General features: G+C 43.3%; 1 protein-coding gene across 1 annotated transcript in view; it reads right to left on the bottom strand.

Moving 5' to 3' along the window:
- fbxo41 (F-box protein 41) overlaps positions 1–15,952 on the bottom strand; it is a 225,460-nt gene that overhangs the window by 115,587 nt on the left and 93,921 nt on the right. The window contains exon 3 of the mRNA XM_072254830.1: positions 8,776–8,855. Coding sequence (XP_072110931.1) covers positions 8,776–8,855 — 80 coding nt within the window. The remainder of the gene's footprint in view (positions 1–8,775; positions 8,856–15,952) is intronic.

Genomic DNA, 15,952 nt, shown 5'->3' with positions numbered 1-15,952 from the left:
ACATCCACAAAAACCACAACCATAGCAAAATCAAATTACATATTGAGCAGCAGAAGGGAGAAAAATATAAAGGCAAAAGTAAACACACACAGCAGAGGTGCACCTCACCAAAAAACCTCAGTCCTCACCCTGTAAGAAAACTAATACAGGGGCCCCATATCCTTTCAAAGATGTCCCCTCTGTCCTCATTAAATAGTCTCAGTCTCTCCAAATGTAAGGTATTTGCCAGTTCTCTCAGCCACAGATGGTACGTAGGCACAGAGTGCATTTTCCACATTTGCAGAATTAATTTCTTAGCAATCACCATTCCAAACAATACAGCCATTTTTTTATACATATTGGCTGAAGATAGGGAGCTTGTTGCTCCAAGGATGGCTGTGAGCGGGTCTGGTTCCCACTGCTTCCCAAAAGCCTCAGAGAAACAGTGAAAAATACTTTTCCAGTATGCATAAAGCTTGCAACATGACCAGAATGAATGTGACAAGTTACTGTTCACAGATTTACATCTATTACAAACTGGTGAAACATCAGGGTAGAAACTGTGCAACTTTTCTTTGGAATAATGGAGTCTATGTAGTGTATTGAACCGTATAAGTCTGTGTCTGACGTTGCCCGAACAATCATGTATACCCTTTAAACCAGGGGTGTCAAACTCATTTTAGGTCATGGGCTGGATTGGGCAAAATCCGACTTCACGCAGGCCGGATCAGTTGTGCGCGCGTGTGCTCCCACAGCTTTCGTTGCCTTCGTTTTTCAACCTGCTCTCATGTGTCTCAGTCTCTGCTATAACTACAAAGTGTTTCACTTTCCGAATTTCGTTTCTTGTGAAGAAGATTTCCTAGCAGGCATTATTTTTATGATTGGCATTAACTTATAGCCGTAGGCTACACGAAAGTTGTGATGAGAGAGAGAAAAAAAACGATGCTATTTTGGCTGAGATTGTTTTGGGAGCCACACCCTTTCCATTAATAAACCATTTGAAATTGAACATTAGCAGACACAAATGTAGACCTAACGAAACAAATTGTAAATGTAGGCTACACAACTGCACCTAATTTTTATTAGCCTGCTTCTAGCGATCAAACTCAGACAATGAACACAGTTAGCCTCTAATTTTTATTGAAGTGTTCACATTTACAATAATAGAATATTCAGAAAATGAATGAATCACAATATTATGACACTCAATATTTCACAATGCATTTTGCTTACATGTCGCAGTGCATCGAACAGTGTCACTCATTTTTCACTTGCTACTTCCAGACACCTGACATCTCTAGGCTTTAACTAACCTGTCAACATCAGGGACCAGTCTCTGGACAGTTGTGATTTAGATGTCTGTGCGTCAGCTGTGAGTGCAGTTTGGATTTGTTAATGTTCATTATGGAGAACGCCTGTTCACAGAGATATGTTGTCCCAAACATGCAAAGGATCCCTGAGGAAAAGTCGGTCATCTTGGAGTATATCGGTCCCAGGTTTTGATAGAATGAGTCCTGACCCACAGTCTCAAATTTATATTTCAAAGCCGACTTACACTGAATTTCAATTAGTTCCATTTGGAGTTCTTTCGGCACATCTGATGCTGCATTGACGGCAAACGGCAAGCAAAATAGTGAGAATTCCTTCTCCAGCTGAGTGAAGACTTGAAAACAATTCTGAAACTCACTTTTCAGCCGCGATATTTTCTCCTTGTACCTGTCCATGTTGTCATTATTCCCATGAGCGACACGCACAGACTGCAAAGAGGGGAAATGAGCTGGGTTGCTCTGGGATAGTTGCATCTCCCACAGGCCTAATTTAATTTGAAAGACACAAATGCTGTTGTAGTATTCCATAACATGTTTGTTGCAGCCTTGCATGTTAAAATTAAGCACATTTAAGTGCTCTGTTATAGCCAGCAAAAATGCAAGATCATGAAGCCAGTCTGGGTCATCCAACTCTGCCACAGGTTTCCCTTTCTCGTTGATGAATAGTCCAATTTCGGCACATAATTGAAAAAAAACGTTTGAGCACAACCCCTCTGCTCAACCAGCGGACTTCAGTGTGGTAGGGTAGGCCGTGTCCAATATTACTTTGGGTATATACCTCAAGAATGGTTGAAAAGAGATAAATATTTAATGTATGTACTGCTGGTAGCTGGTAAAAAGACGCCTATGAGGAAATGGTTATCACAGGAGAACCCAACTTTAAATGTATGGATGGAAATTACAATGGATATTTACAAAATGGAGAAGATAACAGCATCTGTTAATCATAAGTTGGAACAATTTTAGTCATACTGGAAAAAATGGTTGAACTACATAACACCTCATAGGCCTGATTTTATTCTCACAAGTCAATGAATGTGTTGTAAAAAAGAGATCACTCCCTACTTTGTACATAGTTTCCTTCTTTAGATTGTTCTTTCTTTCCTCTCCTTTCTATAAGTGTATACCTCAGATAAATATTATGTGGAGATTTGTGACAAACATGACTATATGATATATATGTACAGTATCTGAAATACATCTTATGGAAAGTTTTGTTTGATGATGAACTTCAATAAAAAATAAATTACAAACAAAAAGTGTCAAATTGCCGATGGTTGAGTCCCTTGGCTCTAATAAAATTAACCGTTTTGGTTACTACATCTATGACATTGTCCATTTTCAGGCTCCTGCTACATAACGCCTCTTGGTGTATAACACAGTGAAAATTCCAGAATTCCTGTTCTGGATTCCCTGTCTGAACTTTCTCTCTGAGTTTCGCAATAACACCTGCCTTTTCCCCGACCATGGACGGTGCGCCATCTGTTGCCATGCTGACAGCGTGACTCCAGTCAACCCCCAGTCTGTCCAAGAACTCGACGAGGCTGGAGAAAACGTTGTTTGCCGTTGTGGTGTTTGTCATGGGCGCCATCTCCACATTCTCCTCAGTGACGGTCAAAGATGCATCAACACCACGAATAAATATTCCCAATTGAGCTACATCAGTCACGTCAGTGCTCTCATCAATTGCAATAGAGAAGGCAATTAATGACTTCACTTTGTCTTTCAGTTGACTGTTCAAATCTCCTGCAAGGTCCCCGATTCTCTCTGCCACAGCATTTCTTGACAAGTTGATAAGCTGATATTACCAAAAGCTTGTGTCTTCTCAGGGCACCAGCTCAGCTGCCGTCAGCATGCATGCTTTGATGAATTCCCTCTCTGAGTATGGCTTCGACGCGGCAGCTATTTTGTTGGCAATAATATAGCGGCCTTGATAGCTCCACCATGAGACTCTCGACTTTTGGTGAACACTGATTGCTGTTTTTCCAGAGCTGCTTCAAGCTCGTTTACCTTTTGCGTTCTGAGTCGTCCTGCATACTTGTCATATTTTTTCTCCGTGTGACGTTTCAGAGTGTCGTTTGATATTGTACTCTTTCGCCACAGCCACTTGTTGCGAGCATATCAGACACACAGGTTTGCTGTTGACCTCAAAGAAGGAAAAACGATCTTTCCAATTATCATTGAATATCCGACCTTCGATGTCAACTTTTCTTTTCTTGGAAAGCATTTCGAACCACAGCAGCAAACAGTCTCAGCCTTGCTACAGGTGTTACTTACCTGGATACTCTGTGTGTTTATACTGTGTCTGACGATGTAAGTGGGGCCCCAGTGGTCTTCAGTGCGGGGTGGTAGGTGCTTATGCACAGCGGGTGGTTAATTGCCACCTATTGTTTTCTAAGTACACACAACAAGCTGCTGGCGCGGCAGGCGGCACAGACAGCGGTGGGAGAGAGAGCGGCTGCCGTACAGAGACATAATAAATGGTCGTGAATATACTTTTTTTCCCCCAAAGATCCCGCGGGCCAGATTGGACCCCTTCGTGGGCCGGTTGCGGCCCACTGGCCGGTAGTTTGACACCCCTGCTGTAATCACTCATCCCAGACCTCCTCCATCAGCTCTATACCCAATTCATCCCCACCCATGCCTGTTTAAGACCTGCAGTATTCACCCGAGCTCCATTACGTAGGATCTGATAAAAATAGGATACCGCACTATGAGTAACAGGATCAAGTTTATTTATTCCCTCCAGGGACTCATGTTTGTCTACAACCTCGAAGTTAGCTATATATTTCCTGACATAATCTTGAATATGTAAATATCTAAAAAAACTAGATGCAGGGATATTGTAAACTGCTTGTAACTGTGCAAATGAGGCAAAGTTTCTATTAATATATAGGTCACCTACACTACAGATGCCTCTCTGTTTCCAGGTGGAAAAAACGGTATCATTCAGGCCAGGCAAAAAGGAATGATTTTTACAGATTGGAGTGTCAATGTAAGTTTTTGGGGCCTTAACGTGTAGTTGAATCTGCTTCCAAATTCTTATAGTGCTGCCAACCACGAAGCTGTTACTAAAATGTGACTTATTAACTGCAGTGGGGCTATTAAGGAGAGCTGGTAAGGAAGTCTTCTTACAAAGCACTCGCTCTATGAGTAACCATGCTGAGCACGAGTCTGAGGTAGAGGGTGGGCCTTTTTCCCACCATGCAAGAGTGGATAGGTGGGCAGCCCAGTAATACATTTTAACGTCCGGTAGGGCAAGATGTATCCTTGGGCTTTGACAAGTGTTTTTTAGTAATTCTAATGGCTTTATAATACCAAATGAAGGGTATAATACGTCTGTAATTGAATCCAATTGCTTACAATATGACAGAGGAATAAACCATGGAATTGACTGGAAAAGATGAAGAAATCGTGGCAGTACAATCATCTTGATTGTGTTAACCCTCCCCACCAAAGAAATTGGAATGATTTTCCAAAAGTCAATATTGCGTTTAACCTGCTCAACATTGTTTCGCCAATTCACTTGCAAAAGGTCATCTGGGTTTTTTGTAATAATCACACCAAGATAGGAAAAATTATCATAAATTATTTTAAAGGAAATCGACTGTAAATACGTTGTATTAACCACTGCAGTGACTGGCATTAGTTCACTCTTATCCCAATTAATAGAGAAAACTGAGAAACTACCAACATTATTAATTAGAGTCAGAAGGGCGGGTATTGATGTTTGTGGGCTGGAGATGTATAAAAGGACATCGTCAGCGTATAACGAAAGGTGATGTTTATGTCCATGCATATCAATGGGAGATATCAAAGGGTCCTGTCGGATGCTGACAGCCAGTGGCCCAATGATAACTGCAGACAAAAACGGAGAAGGGGGCAGCCTTGGCCAGTCCCACGATGAACTGCAAAATGGGAGGAAATATCCTGATTAGTGATAATAGAAGCAGTTGGGTGTGAATAAATTACCTCAGTCCATTTAATGAAGGACGGTCCAAATCCAAATTTCTTAAGTGCAGACATCATATATGGCCATTCCACTTGGTCAAACACACGTTGCACATCTAATGAAATGACTACAGCCTCTTCTGCATGTTTTGTATATAAAATATTGAAAAGACAATGCAAATTAAAATGCATATGTCTACCTGGCAAAAAGGCAGTTTGATCTGGACGAGTAATAGAACAAATGCGTTCTTTTAACCTATTGGCCAGGACTTTCCCAAGAATTTTGGTTTCAATGGGCAGCAGCGAAATGGGGCGATATGATGAAACCACTTCGGGATCACGGCCTGGTTTTGGAATCAGAGAAACATTGGTTTTACATAAAGTGGGTGGCAATCTGGAAGCTAACCTAGAGTGATTCAACATTCAAAAGAGCAGAGGCGACAATTTTGGACCAAATACTTTGAAGAATTCCATGCTAAAACCATTTGGACCTGCTGCCTTATTATTGGGGAGGGAAGAGATGACCTTCTTGATCTCATCTAGGCTTATATCAGCATCAAGTGTATTTACTGAATCTGTTGACGGTGTGGGCAGATTCAGATTATCAAAAAATGCTTCCATAGCTTCAACCTCCGGACCGTCTTGTGATCGGTAAACATTAGCATAGAACTCCACAAAACACTTATTAATTTTTTCCAGGTCCGTCAATAAAAAGCCATCTTTCGCCTTTATACGATGTACGGTCCTGGAAGCCTGCATCCGTCTTAACTGACGGGCTAATAACTTATGGGGCTTTTCACTGGGCTGAAGATACCTCTGTCTGACTTGTGTCAGTAGTTTTGAAACACTCTTGGACATTATAGAATTATACTCATACTGTAAGGCAGTTATCTTATTAAGTAATTCTGCTTCCTGGTTTATTTTGTAAGAAGTTTCCAGACTTGCCAACTGATCATCTATTTCAGTTAACCTTCTCTTGAATCTTCTTTTTTCCGCTGTCTCCTATGCTATTATGCAACCACTAATAACCGCCTTCATGGCCTCCCAAAGAGTGGAATCATCAACACCGCCCACATCATTGGTGCTTGAGTATAGATCTATCTTATCTGAAAGATAAGAGCAAAAATCCTTATCCTTTAGCAAAGCATTATTTAGCCGCCAACTATATTCACCTCTTTTGTGGTTCAATTTGACGGAGTCAGGAGTATGATCCGATATAAGTATATTATGGTAAGTGAAACCGACTACTGACGAAACCAATTTCCAATCTGAAAGTAAATAATCCATCCTAGAGCAGGATTTATGTACTGTGGAGAAATATGAAAAATCTTTCTTCGTGTGATTAAGAAGCCTCCAAATATCCATTATGTTATATGATTGCATGAGATTATTAAGTGTTACACTATTATTAAGTGAACGAACTTGGGGACATTGTCTATCTCGGAGGGAGTCTAAAATGTAATTAAAGTCTCCACCTACAATTATGTTAGAGTCAGACAGATTAGGCATGGCCTTAAAGAGGTTCTGAAAAAAATTGGATTATCAAAGTTGGGCCTGTACACATTCACTAGTGTCAATTTACTGTTACATATCGGCCCCTCTGGTCAGCGATAGTTTGTGTGTGAATAAACAGTATGGGTTTTTTTATTAGGAATGCAACACCTCTAGTTTTAGTACTAAATTTCCACTGGTAGACCTGAGATGCCCGGGAGGGTCAAAGCACTTTCGCTGCTGTTTTCTTAATGTACGTTTCTTGGAGAAAACAAATATCAGCTTTGAGTGTATGAAGATGTGCATACACCTTCCCTCTCTTCAGTGGACTATTCATCCCCCGTACATTCCAGCTGACAGGTTTAGTCTCAACAATGCAGATTAGTTGTCATGTCGGCTGCTTAACAAAAAAAAATGCTGTCTATCGTGGTGTAAAACAAACAGTAACTCGAACAAACAGATGTGCTGTAACAACCCCTTGAGAAGCACAAAAATCCCTCCCAAAGATAAAAACACACCAGGAGTAGTACTTCCATACCCCTAACCTAGAGTCAAAGCTATATCCAAGAGCCAACACATGGCCCGGAATAGCGAGATAACTACCCATTACTCACTAAACACCGGGGAAACACCTCTTCACAAATACACTATGAAATAGAAAGATAAACAATAACAATCAGTCCACACCCACATCTCAGTGTGAGCTTATTTTTCAGTTCCTCATGCGCTGAACGTAACAAACAGTCTCCAGATGAAGCCACTATCGATCAACGACGAATCCAGTAACCCAGTGTTAATCTGTTAATCCGTTTTTAGGTTTATATGGTGTCCGAATGCCAATCTTTACCTTCTCAGCTCAGGAACTCCTCCGCTATGGCTGCAGTGCTGAATGTACTGGTGGAATTGTTAACTGTATATCACCCCAACCGACTCACAGGTGAAGTGTCGCCTCACCTGGAAGGACTGTCTGGGGCCCTGAATGGTGGTGAGGGAGGAAGTGTAAGGGCATGTGTAGCACTTGTTCTGCTTACACGGATAAGTGCCAGGAGGGAGATCAGTGGGGAGGGATGGGGGGGACGAATGGACAAGGGAGTTGGATAGGGAGTGATCCCTGCGGAAAGCAGAGAAAGGGCGGGAGGGAAAGACGTGCTTAGTGGTGGGATCCCATTAGAGGTGGCGGAACTTACGAAGAATATGTTGGACCTGGAGGCTGGTGGGGTGGTAGGTGAGGACCAGGGGAACCCTATTCTTAGTGGGGTGGCGGGAGGATGGAGTGAGAGCAGATGTACGTAAAATGGGGGAGATGCGTTTGAGAGCAGAGTTAAGCCGTCGGCTTATTGTTTTCGGCTTTCTCCTGAACCCCAATAAAGCGAATGTTTTAACGGCGAGACCGAACTTCAAGGTCATCCACCTTAGCCTGTAGCTGTGTGTTTTGGGATATTAAGCCACCTCTCCAACTCTTCGATTCGCCTCTCATATGATTCGGCGGCTCCTCCATTAAAGAAACACGCTTACTGACTTCGGTTAGAGCCGCTGTTAGGTTCATGACTGACTTATGATGCTCTGCATGTCTCCCGTCTACCAAACTGTACAACTTGTTTACCGCCACAAGGACTTCTTCAATGGTGGTTGGATCCGGGGATGCTAGCAGCATTAGCTTTAGCTTCTCCTGGGCCCGCTAGCTTCGTGGAACTCTCGCCAGAATCTTCTTCCCAGCGCCCTTTCCTTGTTTCTTCCCTTTACCTGGCTTCGTCATTTTGTTCAGCCCGTAACAGCTCACTTCAGTCACTTAAAAAATAAGAATTAACTGCTACTTGGGTGAGGCAAAAGGTGAAGGTAGGCGCAGCTCCCGGGACACACGTCTACTCCATACCAGGACCCCACGTGACCCCCCAACTTGAAATGTTAACTCAGTGCTTTCTCTCCAGATGCTGCTTAACCTGATGTGCATTTCGTAGTGATTTCTGTTTATGTTAAACTCCAATTGTCTGCTTTCACTATGAAAACAATTCTCAGTTTCTCATACCTGACATTTGGTAATGACTGCTGCTCAGCTACAAGCACATTTCCTCGGGAAATTCCACTTGCTGTTGCATATCTTTCACCCTAGGCACAAAGAATTGGAAGTCAAAGTTAGAGAAGTTCTAGGCCACACATAAGCTATAGAAGTATGACTTTAATTTATTTTCAGCATCTATGCATCTCTTGGAAACCATGCATTTATCAAACATCCTGATAAAAGAAACAGAATAATTAATGCAAAGGTCATTCAGCCCATCATGTCCGTGCTAGTTCTAGCACAACAGTCCAATTGCTCCACCACCGACATTTCTCCACAAACTTGCAACATTTTCACCATCATATATTTATTCAATTCACAATGGTTCTTCCTTCAGCACATCTACAAGCAATGCATTCTAGGTTTCAACCACAAGCAGAACCCATCAGTAGGGAGTACAGCCTCTCTATATGCCCACCCCTCATCATTCTACAAATACCAATTCTCTCCAGCCTTTTCTTCTCCAAAGAAAAGAGCTCAAGCCCAACTAATCTGTCATTGCAATCACAGTCCCTCTTCCCAGAATCTATTCTCACAGAGCAATAGAACACTACAGCACAGAAACAGCATGCCCCCGGACCACCTAATACATGCTGAAAGATTATTCTACTTCATCCCAGGTTATTCTACCTCATCCTATCAACCTGCAATTGGACCATAGTCTGACGTACCACTTCCATCCATCTATTATCCAAACTTTCGAACCCGCAGCCACAATTTCCATTGGCAGTTAGTTTCACGGTCGCAACCTCCAATAAGCGAAGACACTTTCCCACAGATTCTCCTGAAAGAACAGCATAAAGCCAGAAGACACAGGAGCAGAATTTGGCCATCTGGCCCATTCAGCCTGCTCCACCATTCAATCATGGCTTCTCACTGCAACCTTTGATGCCACGTCCAATCAAGAACCTATCAATCTCTGTCTTATACACACCCAACAACCTGGCCTCCACAGCTGAATGTGGCAACAAATCCCACAAATTCACCAGCCTTTAACTAAAGAAATTTCTCTGGATCTCTGTTTTGAAAGGGTGCCCCTCTATCCTGAGGCTGTGCCCTCTTGTCCTAGACTCTCCCACCATGGGAAACATCCTTTCCACATCTGCCCTGTCTGCGTCTTTCAACATTCGAAAGGTTTCAATGAGATCCCCCAACCCCCACCATCCTTCTGAATTCCATCGAGTACAGACCCAGAGCCATCGAACGTTCCTCATATGATAACCCTTTCATTCCTGGAATCATCCTTGTGAACCTCCTCTGGACCCTCTCCACTGCCAACCACATCTTTTCTAAGATGAGGAGCCCAAAACTGTTCACAATACTCAAGGTGAGGCCTCACCAGTCCTTATAAAGCCTCAGCGTCACATCCTTGTTCTTGTATTCTAGACCTCTTGAAATGAATGCAAACATGGCATTTGCCCTCCTCACCACTGACTGAAGTTAACCTTCTGGGTGTTCTGCACAAGGACGCCCAAGTCCCACTGCATCTCAGATTCCTGGACGTTCTCCACATTTAGGAAATAGTCTACACATTTATTTCTCCTTCCAAAGTGCATAACCATGCATTTTCCAACATTGTATTTCATTTGCCACTTTCTTGCCCATTCTCCTAATCTGTCTAAGTCCTTCTGCATCCTACCTGTTTCCTCAACACCACCTGCCCATCTACCAATCTTCGTATCGTCTGAAAAATTGGCAACAAAGCCAATTCCATCATCTAACAACACAAATCAAAGTTGCTGGTGAATGCAGCAGGCCAGGCAGCATCTCTAGGAAGAGGTACAGTCGACATTTCAGGCCGAGACCCTTCGTCAGGACAGTCCTGATGAAGGGTCTCGGCCTGAAATGTCGACTGTACCTCTTCGTAGAGATGCTGCCTGGCCTGCTGCGTTCACCAGCAACTTTGATGTGTGTTGCTTGAATTTCCAGCATCTGCAGAATTCCTGTTGTTTGTTGTTATTCCATCATCTAAGTCATTTATATGCAGCATAAGAAAAAGTGGTCCCAACACTGACCCCTGCAGAACACCACTAGTAACTAGCAGCCAAACAGAAAAGATCCTTTTATTACCACTCACTGCCTCCTACCAATCAGACAATGCTCTAACCATGTTAGTAACTTTCCTGTAATACCAAGGGCTCTTAACTTGGTAAACAGCCTCATCTGTGGCACCTTGTCAAAGGCCTTCTGAAAGTTCAAGTATACAACATCCACTGCATCCCCTTTATCTATCCTACTTGTAATCTCCTCAAAGAATTCCAACAGGTTCATCAGGCAGGATTTTCCCTGAAGGAAACCTTGCTGACTTTGTACTATCTTGTCCTGTGTCACCAAGTACTCCATCAGCCCATCCTCAACAATTGACTCTAACGTCTTCCCAACCACTGAGGTCAGGCTAACTGATCTATAATTTCTTTTCTGCTGCCTTCCTCCTTTCTTAAAGAGTGGAGTAATACTGGCAATTTTCCAGTCCTCTGGCACCCTGGCAGAGTCCAATGATTTTTGAAAGATCATTTCTAATGCCACCATAATCTCTAACGCTATCTCTTTCAGAACCTTAGAGTGCAGTTCATCCTTTAGGTCTTTCAGCTTTTTGAGCACCTTCTGTCTTGTAATAGTAACTGCACACACCCCTTTTCCTTCACACACGACAACATCAGGCACACTGCTAGCGCCTTCCACAGTGAAGACCGATGCAAAATACTCATTTAGTTCATCAGCCTCCTCCTTGTCCCCTGTTATTATTTCTATTGCTTTATTTTCTAGTGGTCCTATATCCACTCACCTTTCCCTTTTATTTTAACATCCTTGAAAGTTACAGGGAGTTAGAGGGAGGGAGTTACAGGGAATTAGTCAGCCCGAGCCTGCAGGAGTTCGATAAGTTGGTGACGGTCAGGGGAGCAAAGGAAAGAGCTCAGAGAGTAGAGAGAACCCCTGTGGCCATCCCCCTCAGTAATCATTATCCTGTTTTGGATGCTGTTGAAGGGGGTGACCTGACAGAGGACAACCACGGCGATTGGATCTCTGGCACTGAGCCTGGTTCTGTGGTGCAGAAGGGAAAGAGGAAGATGAGGAATGCGGTAGTCATAGGGGATTCCATAGTGAGGGGAACGGACAGGAGGTTCTGTCAGCCTGATCAAGATACCCGCATGGTGTTGCCTCCCAGGTACCAGGGTACAGGTTGTCTTGGATCAGGTGCAGAGTATTCTGAAGGGAGAGGGTGAACAGCCAGAAGTCTTGGTACACCTTGGTACCAATAACATAGGTAGAAAAAGGGAGGAGGTCCTGAAGAGGGAATTCAGGAAGTTGGGCAGGAAGCTGAAAAGCAGGACCTCCAGGGTAGTAATCTCAGGATTGCTGCCTGTGCCACGTGCTAACGAGTGCAAGAATAGCACAATCAGGCATATTAATGTGTGGCAGAGAGACTGGTGTAGGGGGCAGGGGTTCAGGTTCCTGGATCATTGGGGCCTCTTCTGGGAGAGGTACGACCTGTACCAAAAGGACGAGTTACTCCTGAACCCAAAGGGGTCCAATATCCTAGCAGGCAGGTTTAACAGAGCTGTTAGGGAGGACTTAAACTAATTTGGCAGGAGGATGGGAAGCGGAGTGATAGGGCTAAGGAATGGGAAAACAGAAATAAATCAAAGACAGCGTGCAACAGAGATTATGGAAAGAAAAGGCAGGGGATGAGGCTTAATTACAGCCATTGGGATGAGTTACAGGACAATAGAGGCGTGGGGCTGTTAAAACAGAAAGTAACAAATACTGGACTGAGAGTGTTGTATTTGAATGCACGCAGCATAAGAAATGAAATGGACGATCCGGAAATTCAGCTGCAGATTGGCAAGTATGACGTTGTGGCCATCTCTGAAACTTGGCTAAACGATGGCTGTCATTGGGAGCTGAACGTCCAGGGACATACAGTGTATCAGAAAGATAGGTTAGTAGGCTGGTGTGGCTATGTGTATAAGAAATAATATTAACTCATTGGAAAGAGATGACATAGGATTGGAAGGTGTAGAGTTTCTATGGGTTGAGTTAAGAAATGGCAAGGGTAATAGGACCCTAATCCTGACCCGGATCTGGGCCGTACCCTCCAAATATCCAGACCTGCCTCTCGTTTTTTTTGCACTACCTTACTTTACCTTTTCTATTTATGATTTATAATTTAATTTTTTTAATATTTACTATCGATTTGCACTCCAGGGAGCACGAAGAGCAGAATCAAATATCGCTGTGATGATTGTACTTTCTAGTATCAAATTGTTTGGCGACAATGAAGTATAAAGTATAAAGAAGTTTAATTTACATGTTGAGTCTGTGCTTAAGGCAAATGCAATGATGGCATTTACTTCAAGGGGGATAGAATATAAAAGCAAGGAGATAATGCTCATAATTATAAGACACTAGTCAGGCTGCACTTGGAATATTGTCAACAGTTTTGGGCCCTATATCTCAGAAAGGATGTGTTGTCAATGGAGAGAGTCCAAAGGAGGTTCATAAGAATGATTCTGGGAATGAAGAGGTTAACATATGAGGAGCATTTGGCAGCTTTTGGCCTGTACTCACTGGAATTCAGAAGAATATGGGTGGATCTCAGTGAAACCTACTGAATGTTGGAAGGACTGGATATAATGGATGCACAGAGGATGCCTCCTATGGTGGGCGTATCCAGAACTAGAGGGCACAGCCTCAAAAGTGAGGGGCGACCTTTCAGAACACAGATAAGGAGGAATTCATTTAGCCAAAGATTGGTGAATCCGTGGAATGCTCTGCCAGGAACTGCAGTGGAGGCCAAGTCCGTTTTTTATATTTAAAGCGGAAGGTGATTGTTTCCTGATCGGCCAGGGCAAAGGATATGGACAGTAGGCCTGTCTGTAAGGTTTGCTAAGGCTATTGGGAGAGTTTAGACTAGAATCCCTGGGGCATGGGAACCGAACTGAAGAGACAGACAAAGGAGCAGTTGGTTCAAACATAGAGAAAGTTTGAAGACAGTGCGAGAGGGAGGGTAGGCAGGTGATAGAGAAGGGATACGCTCAGACTAATGGTTTGAGGTGTGTCTATTTTAATGCAAGAAGCATCATGAACAAAGCGGATGAGCTCAGAGTGTGAATCAGTACTTGGAGCTATGATGTTGTTGCCATTATAGACACATGGATGGCTCAGGGGCAGGAATGGTTACTGAGAGTGCCAGGCTTTAGATGTTTAAGAAAAGATAGGTAGGGAGGGAGGCAAAAGAGGTGTGGGCGTGGCACTGTTGATCAGAGATAGTGTCACGGCTGTAGAAAAGGAGGACATCATGGAGGGATTGTCTATGGAGTCTCTGTGGGTGGAAGTTAGAAACAAGGAGTCAATAATTCTACTGTATGTTTTTTTTATAGACCAACCAATAGTAACAGGGACATTGAGGAGAAGATAGGGAGACAGATCCTGGAAAAGTGTAATAATAACAGAGTTGTCGTGATGGGAGATTTTAATTTCCCAAATACTGATTGGCATCTCCCTAGAGCAAGGGGTTTAGATGGGGTGGAGTTTGTTAGGTGTGTTCAGGAAGGTTTCTTGATACAATATGTAGATAAGCTTACAAGAGGAGAGACTGTACTTGATCTGGTATTGGGAAATGAACCTGGTCAGGTGTCAGATCTCTCAGTGGGAGAGCATTTTGGAGATAGTGATCACAATTCTATCTCCTTTACCATAGCATTGGAGAGGGATAGGACTAGACAAGTTAGGAAAGCGTTTAATTGGAGTAAGGGGAAATATGATACTATCAGGCAGGAAATTGGAAGCATAAATTGGGAACAGACGTTCTCCGGGAACTGTACGGCAGAAATGTGGCAAATGTTCAGGGCATATTTGCGTGTGGTTCTGCATAGGTACGTTCCAATGAGACGGAAAGGATGGTAGGGTACAGGAACCATGGTGTACAAAGGCTGTTAAAAATCTAGTCAAGAAGAAAAGCTTATGAAAGGTTCAAAACACTAGATAATGGTAGAGATCTAGAAGATTATAAGACTAGCAGGAAGGAATTAAAAATGAAACTGGGAGAGCCAGAAGCGGCCATGAGAAAGCCTTGGTGAGCAGGATTAAAGAAAACCCCAAGGCATTCTACAAGTATGTGAAGAGGAAGAGGATAAGACGTGAGAGAATAGGACCAATCAAGTGTGACAGTGGAGAAGTGTGTATGGAACCAGAGCAGATAGCAGAGGTAGTTAATGAGTACTTTGCTTCCATGTTCACTACGCAAAAGGACCTTGGCGATTGTAGGGATGACTTACAGTGGAATGAAAAGCTTGAGCATATAGACATTAAAAAAGAGGATGTGCTGGAGTTTTTGGAAAGCATCAAGTTGGATAAGTCACCAGGACCAGATGAGATGTAGCCCAGGCTGCTGTAGGAGGTAAGGGAGGAGATTGCTGAGCCTCTGGCAATGATCTTTGCATCATCAATGAGGACGGGAGAGGTTCTGGAGGATTGGAGGGTTGCGGACGTTGTTCCCTTATTCAAGAAAGGGAGTAGAGATAGCCCAGGAAATTATAGACCAGTGAGTCTTACCTCAGTGGTTGGTAAGTTGATGGAGAAGATCCTGAGAGGCAGGATTTATGAACATTTGGAGAGGTATAATATGATTGGGAATAGTCAGCATGGCTTTGTCAAGGGCAGGTCGTGCCTTACAAGCCTGATTGAATTTTTTGAGGATGTGACTAAACACATTGATGGAGGAAGAGCAGCAGATGTAGTGTATGTGGATTTCAGCAAGGCATTTGATAAGGTTTGCCAGTTTGATAATGTATGCCTAAAACTGGCAACATGGAATGTAAGGACTCTCCTGGACCCGTATGGCATCTCTGACAGACCTCACTGGAGAACTGCCTTAATCGCTGCTGAGCTGAGGCGCTACAACATCAACATTGCTGCCTGAGTGAGACCAGGCTCCTGGATGAAGACTCTTTAACAGAGGAAGGGATGGGTTATACCTTCGTCTGGAAAGGTTTCCTCCCCAGGTGGACAACATCTCCACGGAGTAGGCTTGGCCATCAAGAACACCTTTCTACCAAGTCTTACAGAAACACCTGCTGGCTTTAGTGAAAGACTAATGACCCTCCGTATCCGCCTGGCAAAGAAACGTTATGCCACGCTTCTC

Source organism: Mobula birostris, chromosome 4 (genome assembly GCF_030028105.1).
Source record: "Mobula birostris isolate sMobBir1 chromosome 4, sMobBir1.hap1, whole genome shotgun sequence".
Classification (NCBI taxonomy): Eukaryota; Metazoa; Chordata; class Chondrichthyes; order Myliobatiformes; family Myliobatidae; genus Mobula; species Mobula birostris.
The sequence above is the reverse complement of the archived record's forward strand: the minus strand, read 5'-3'. Positions and strand labels throughout refer to the sequence as shown.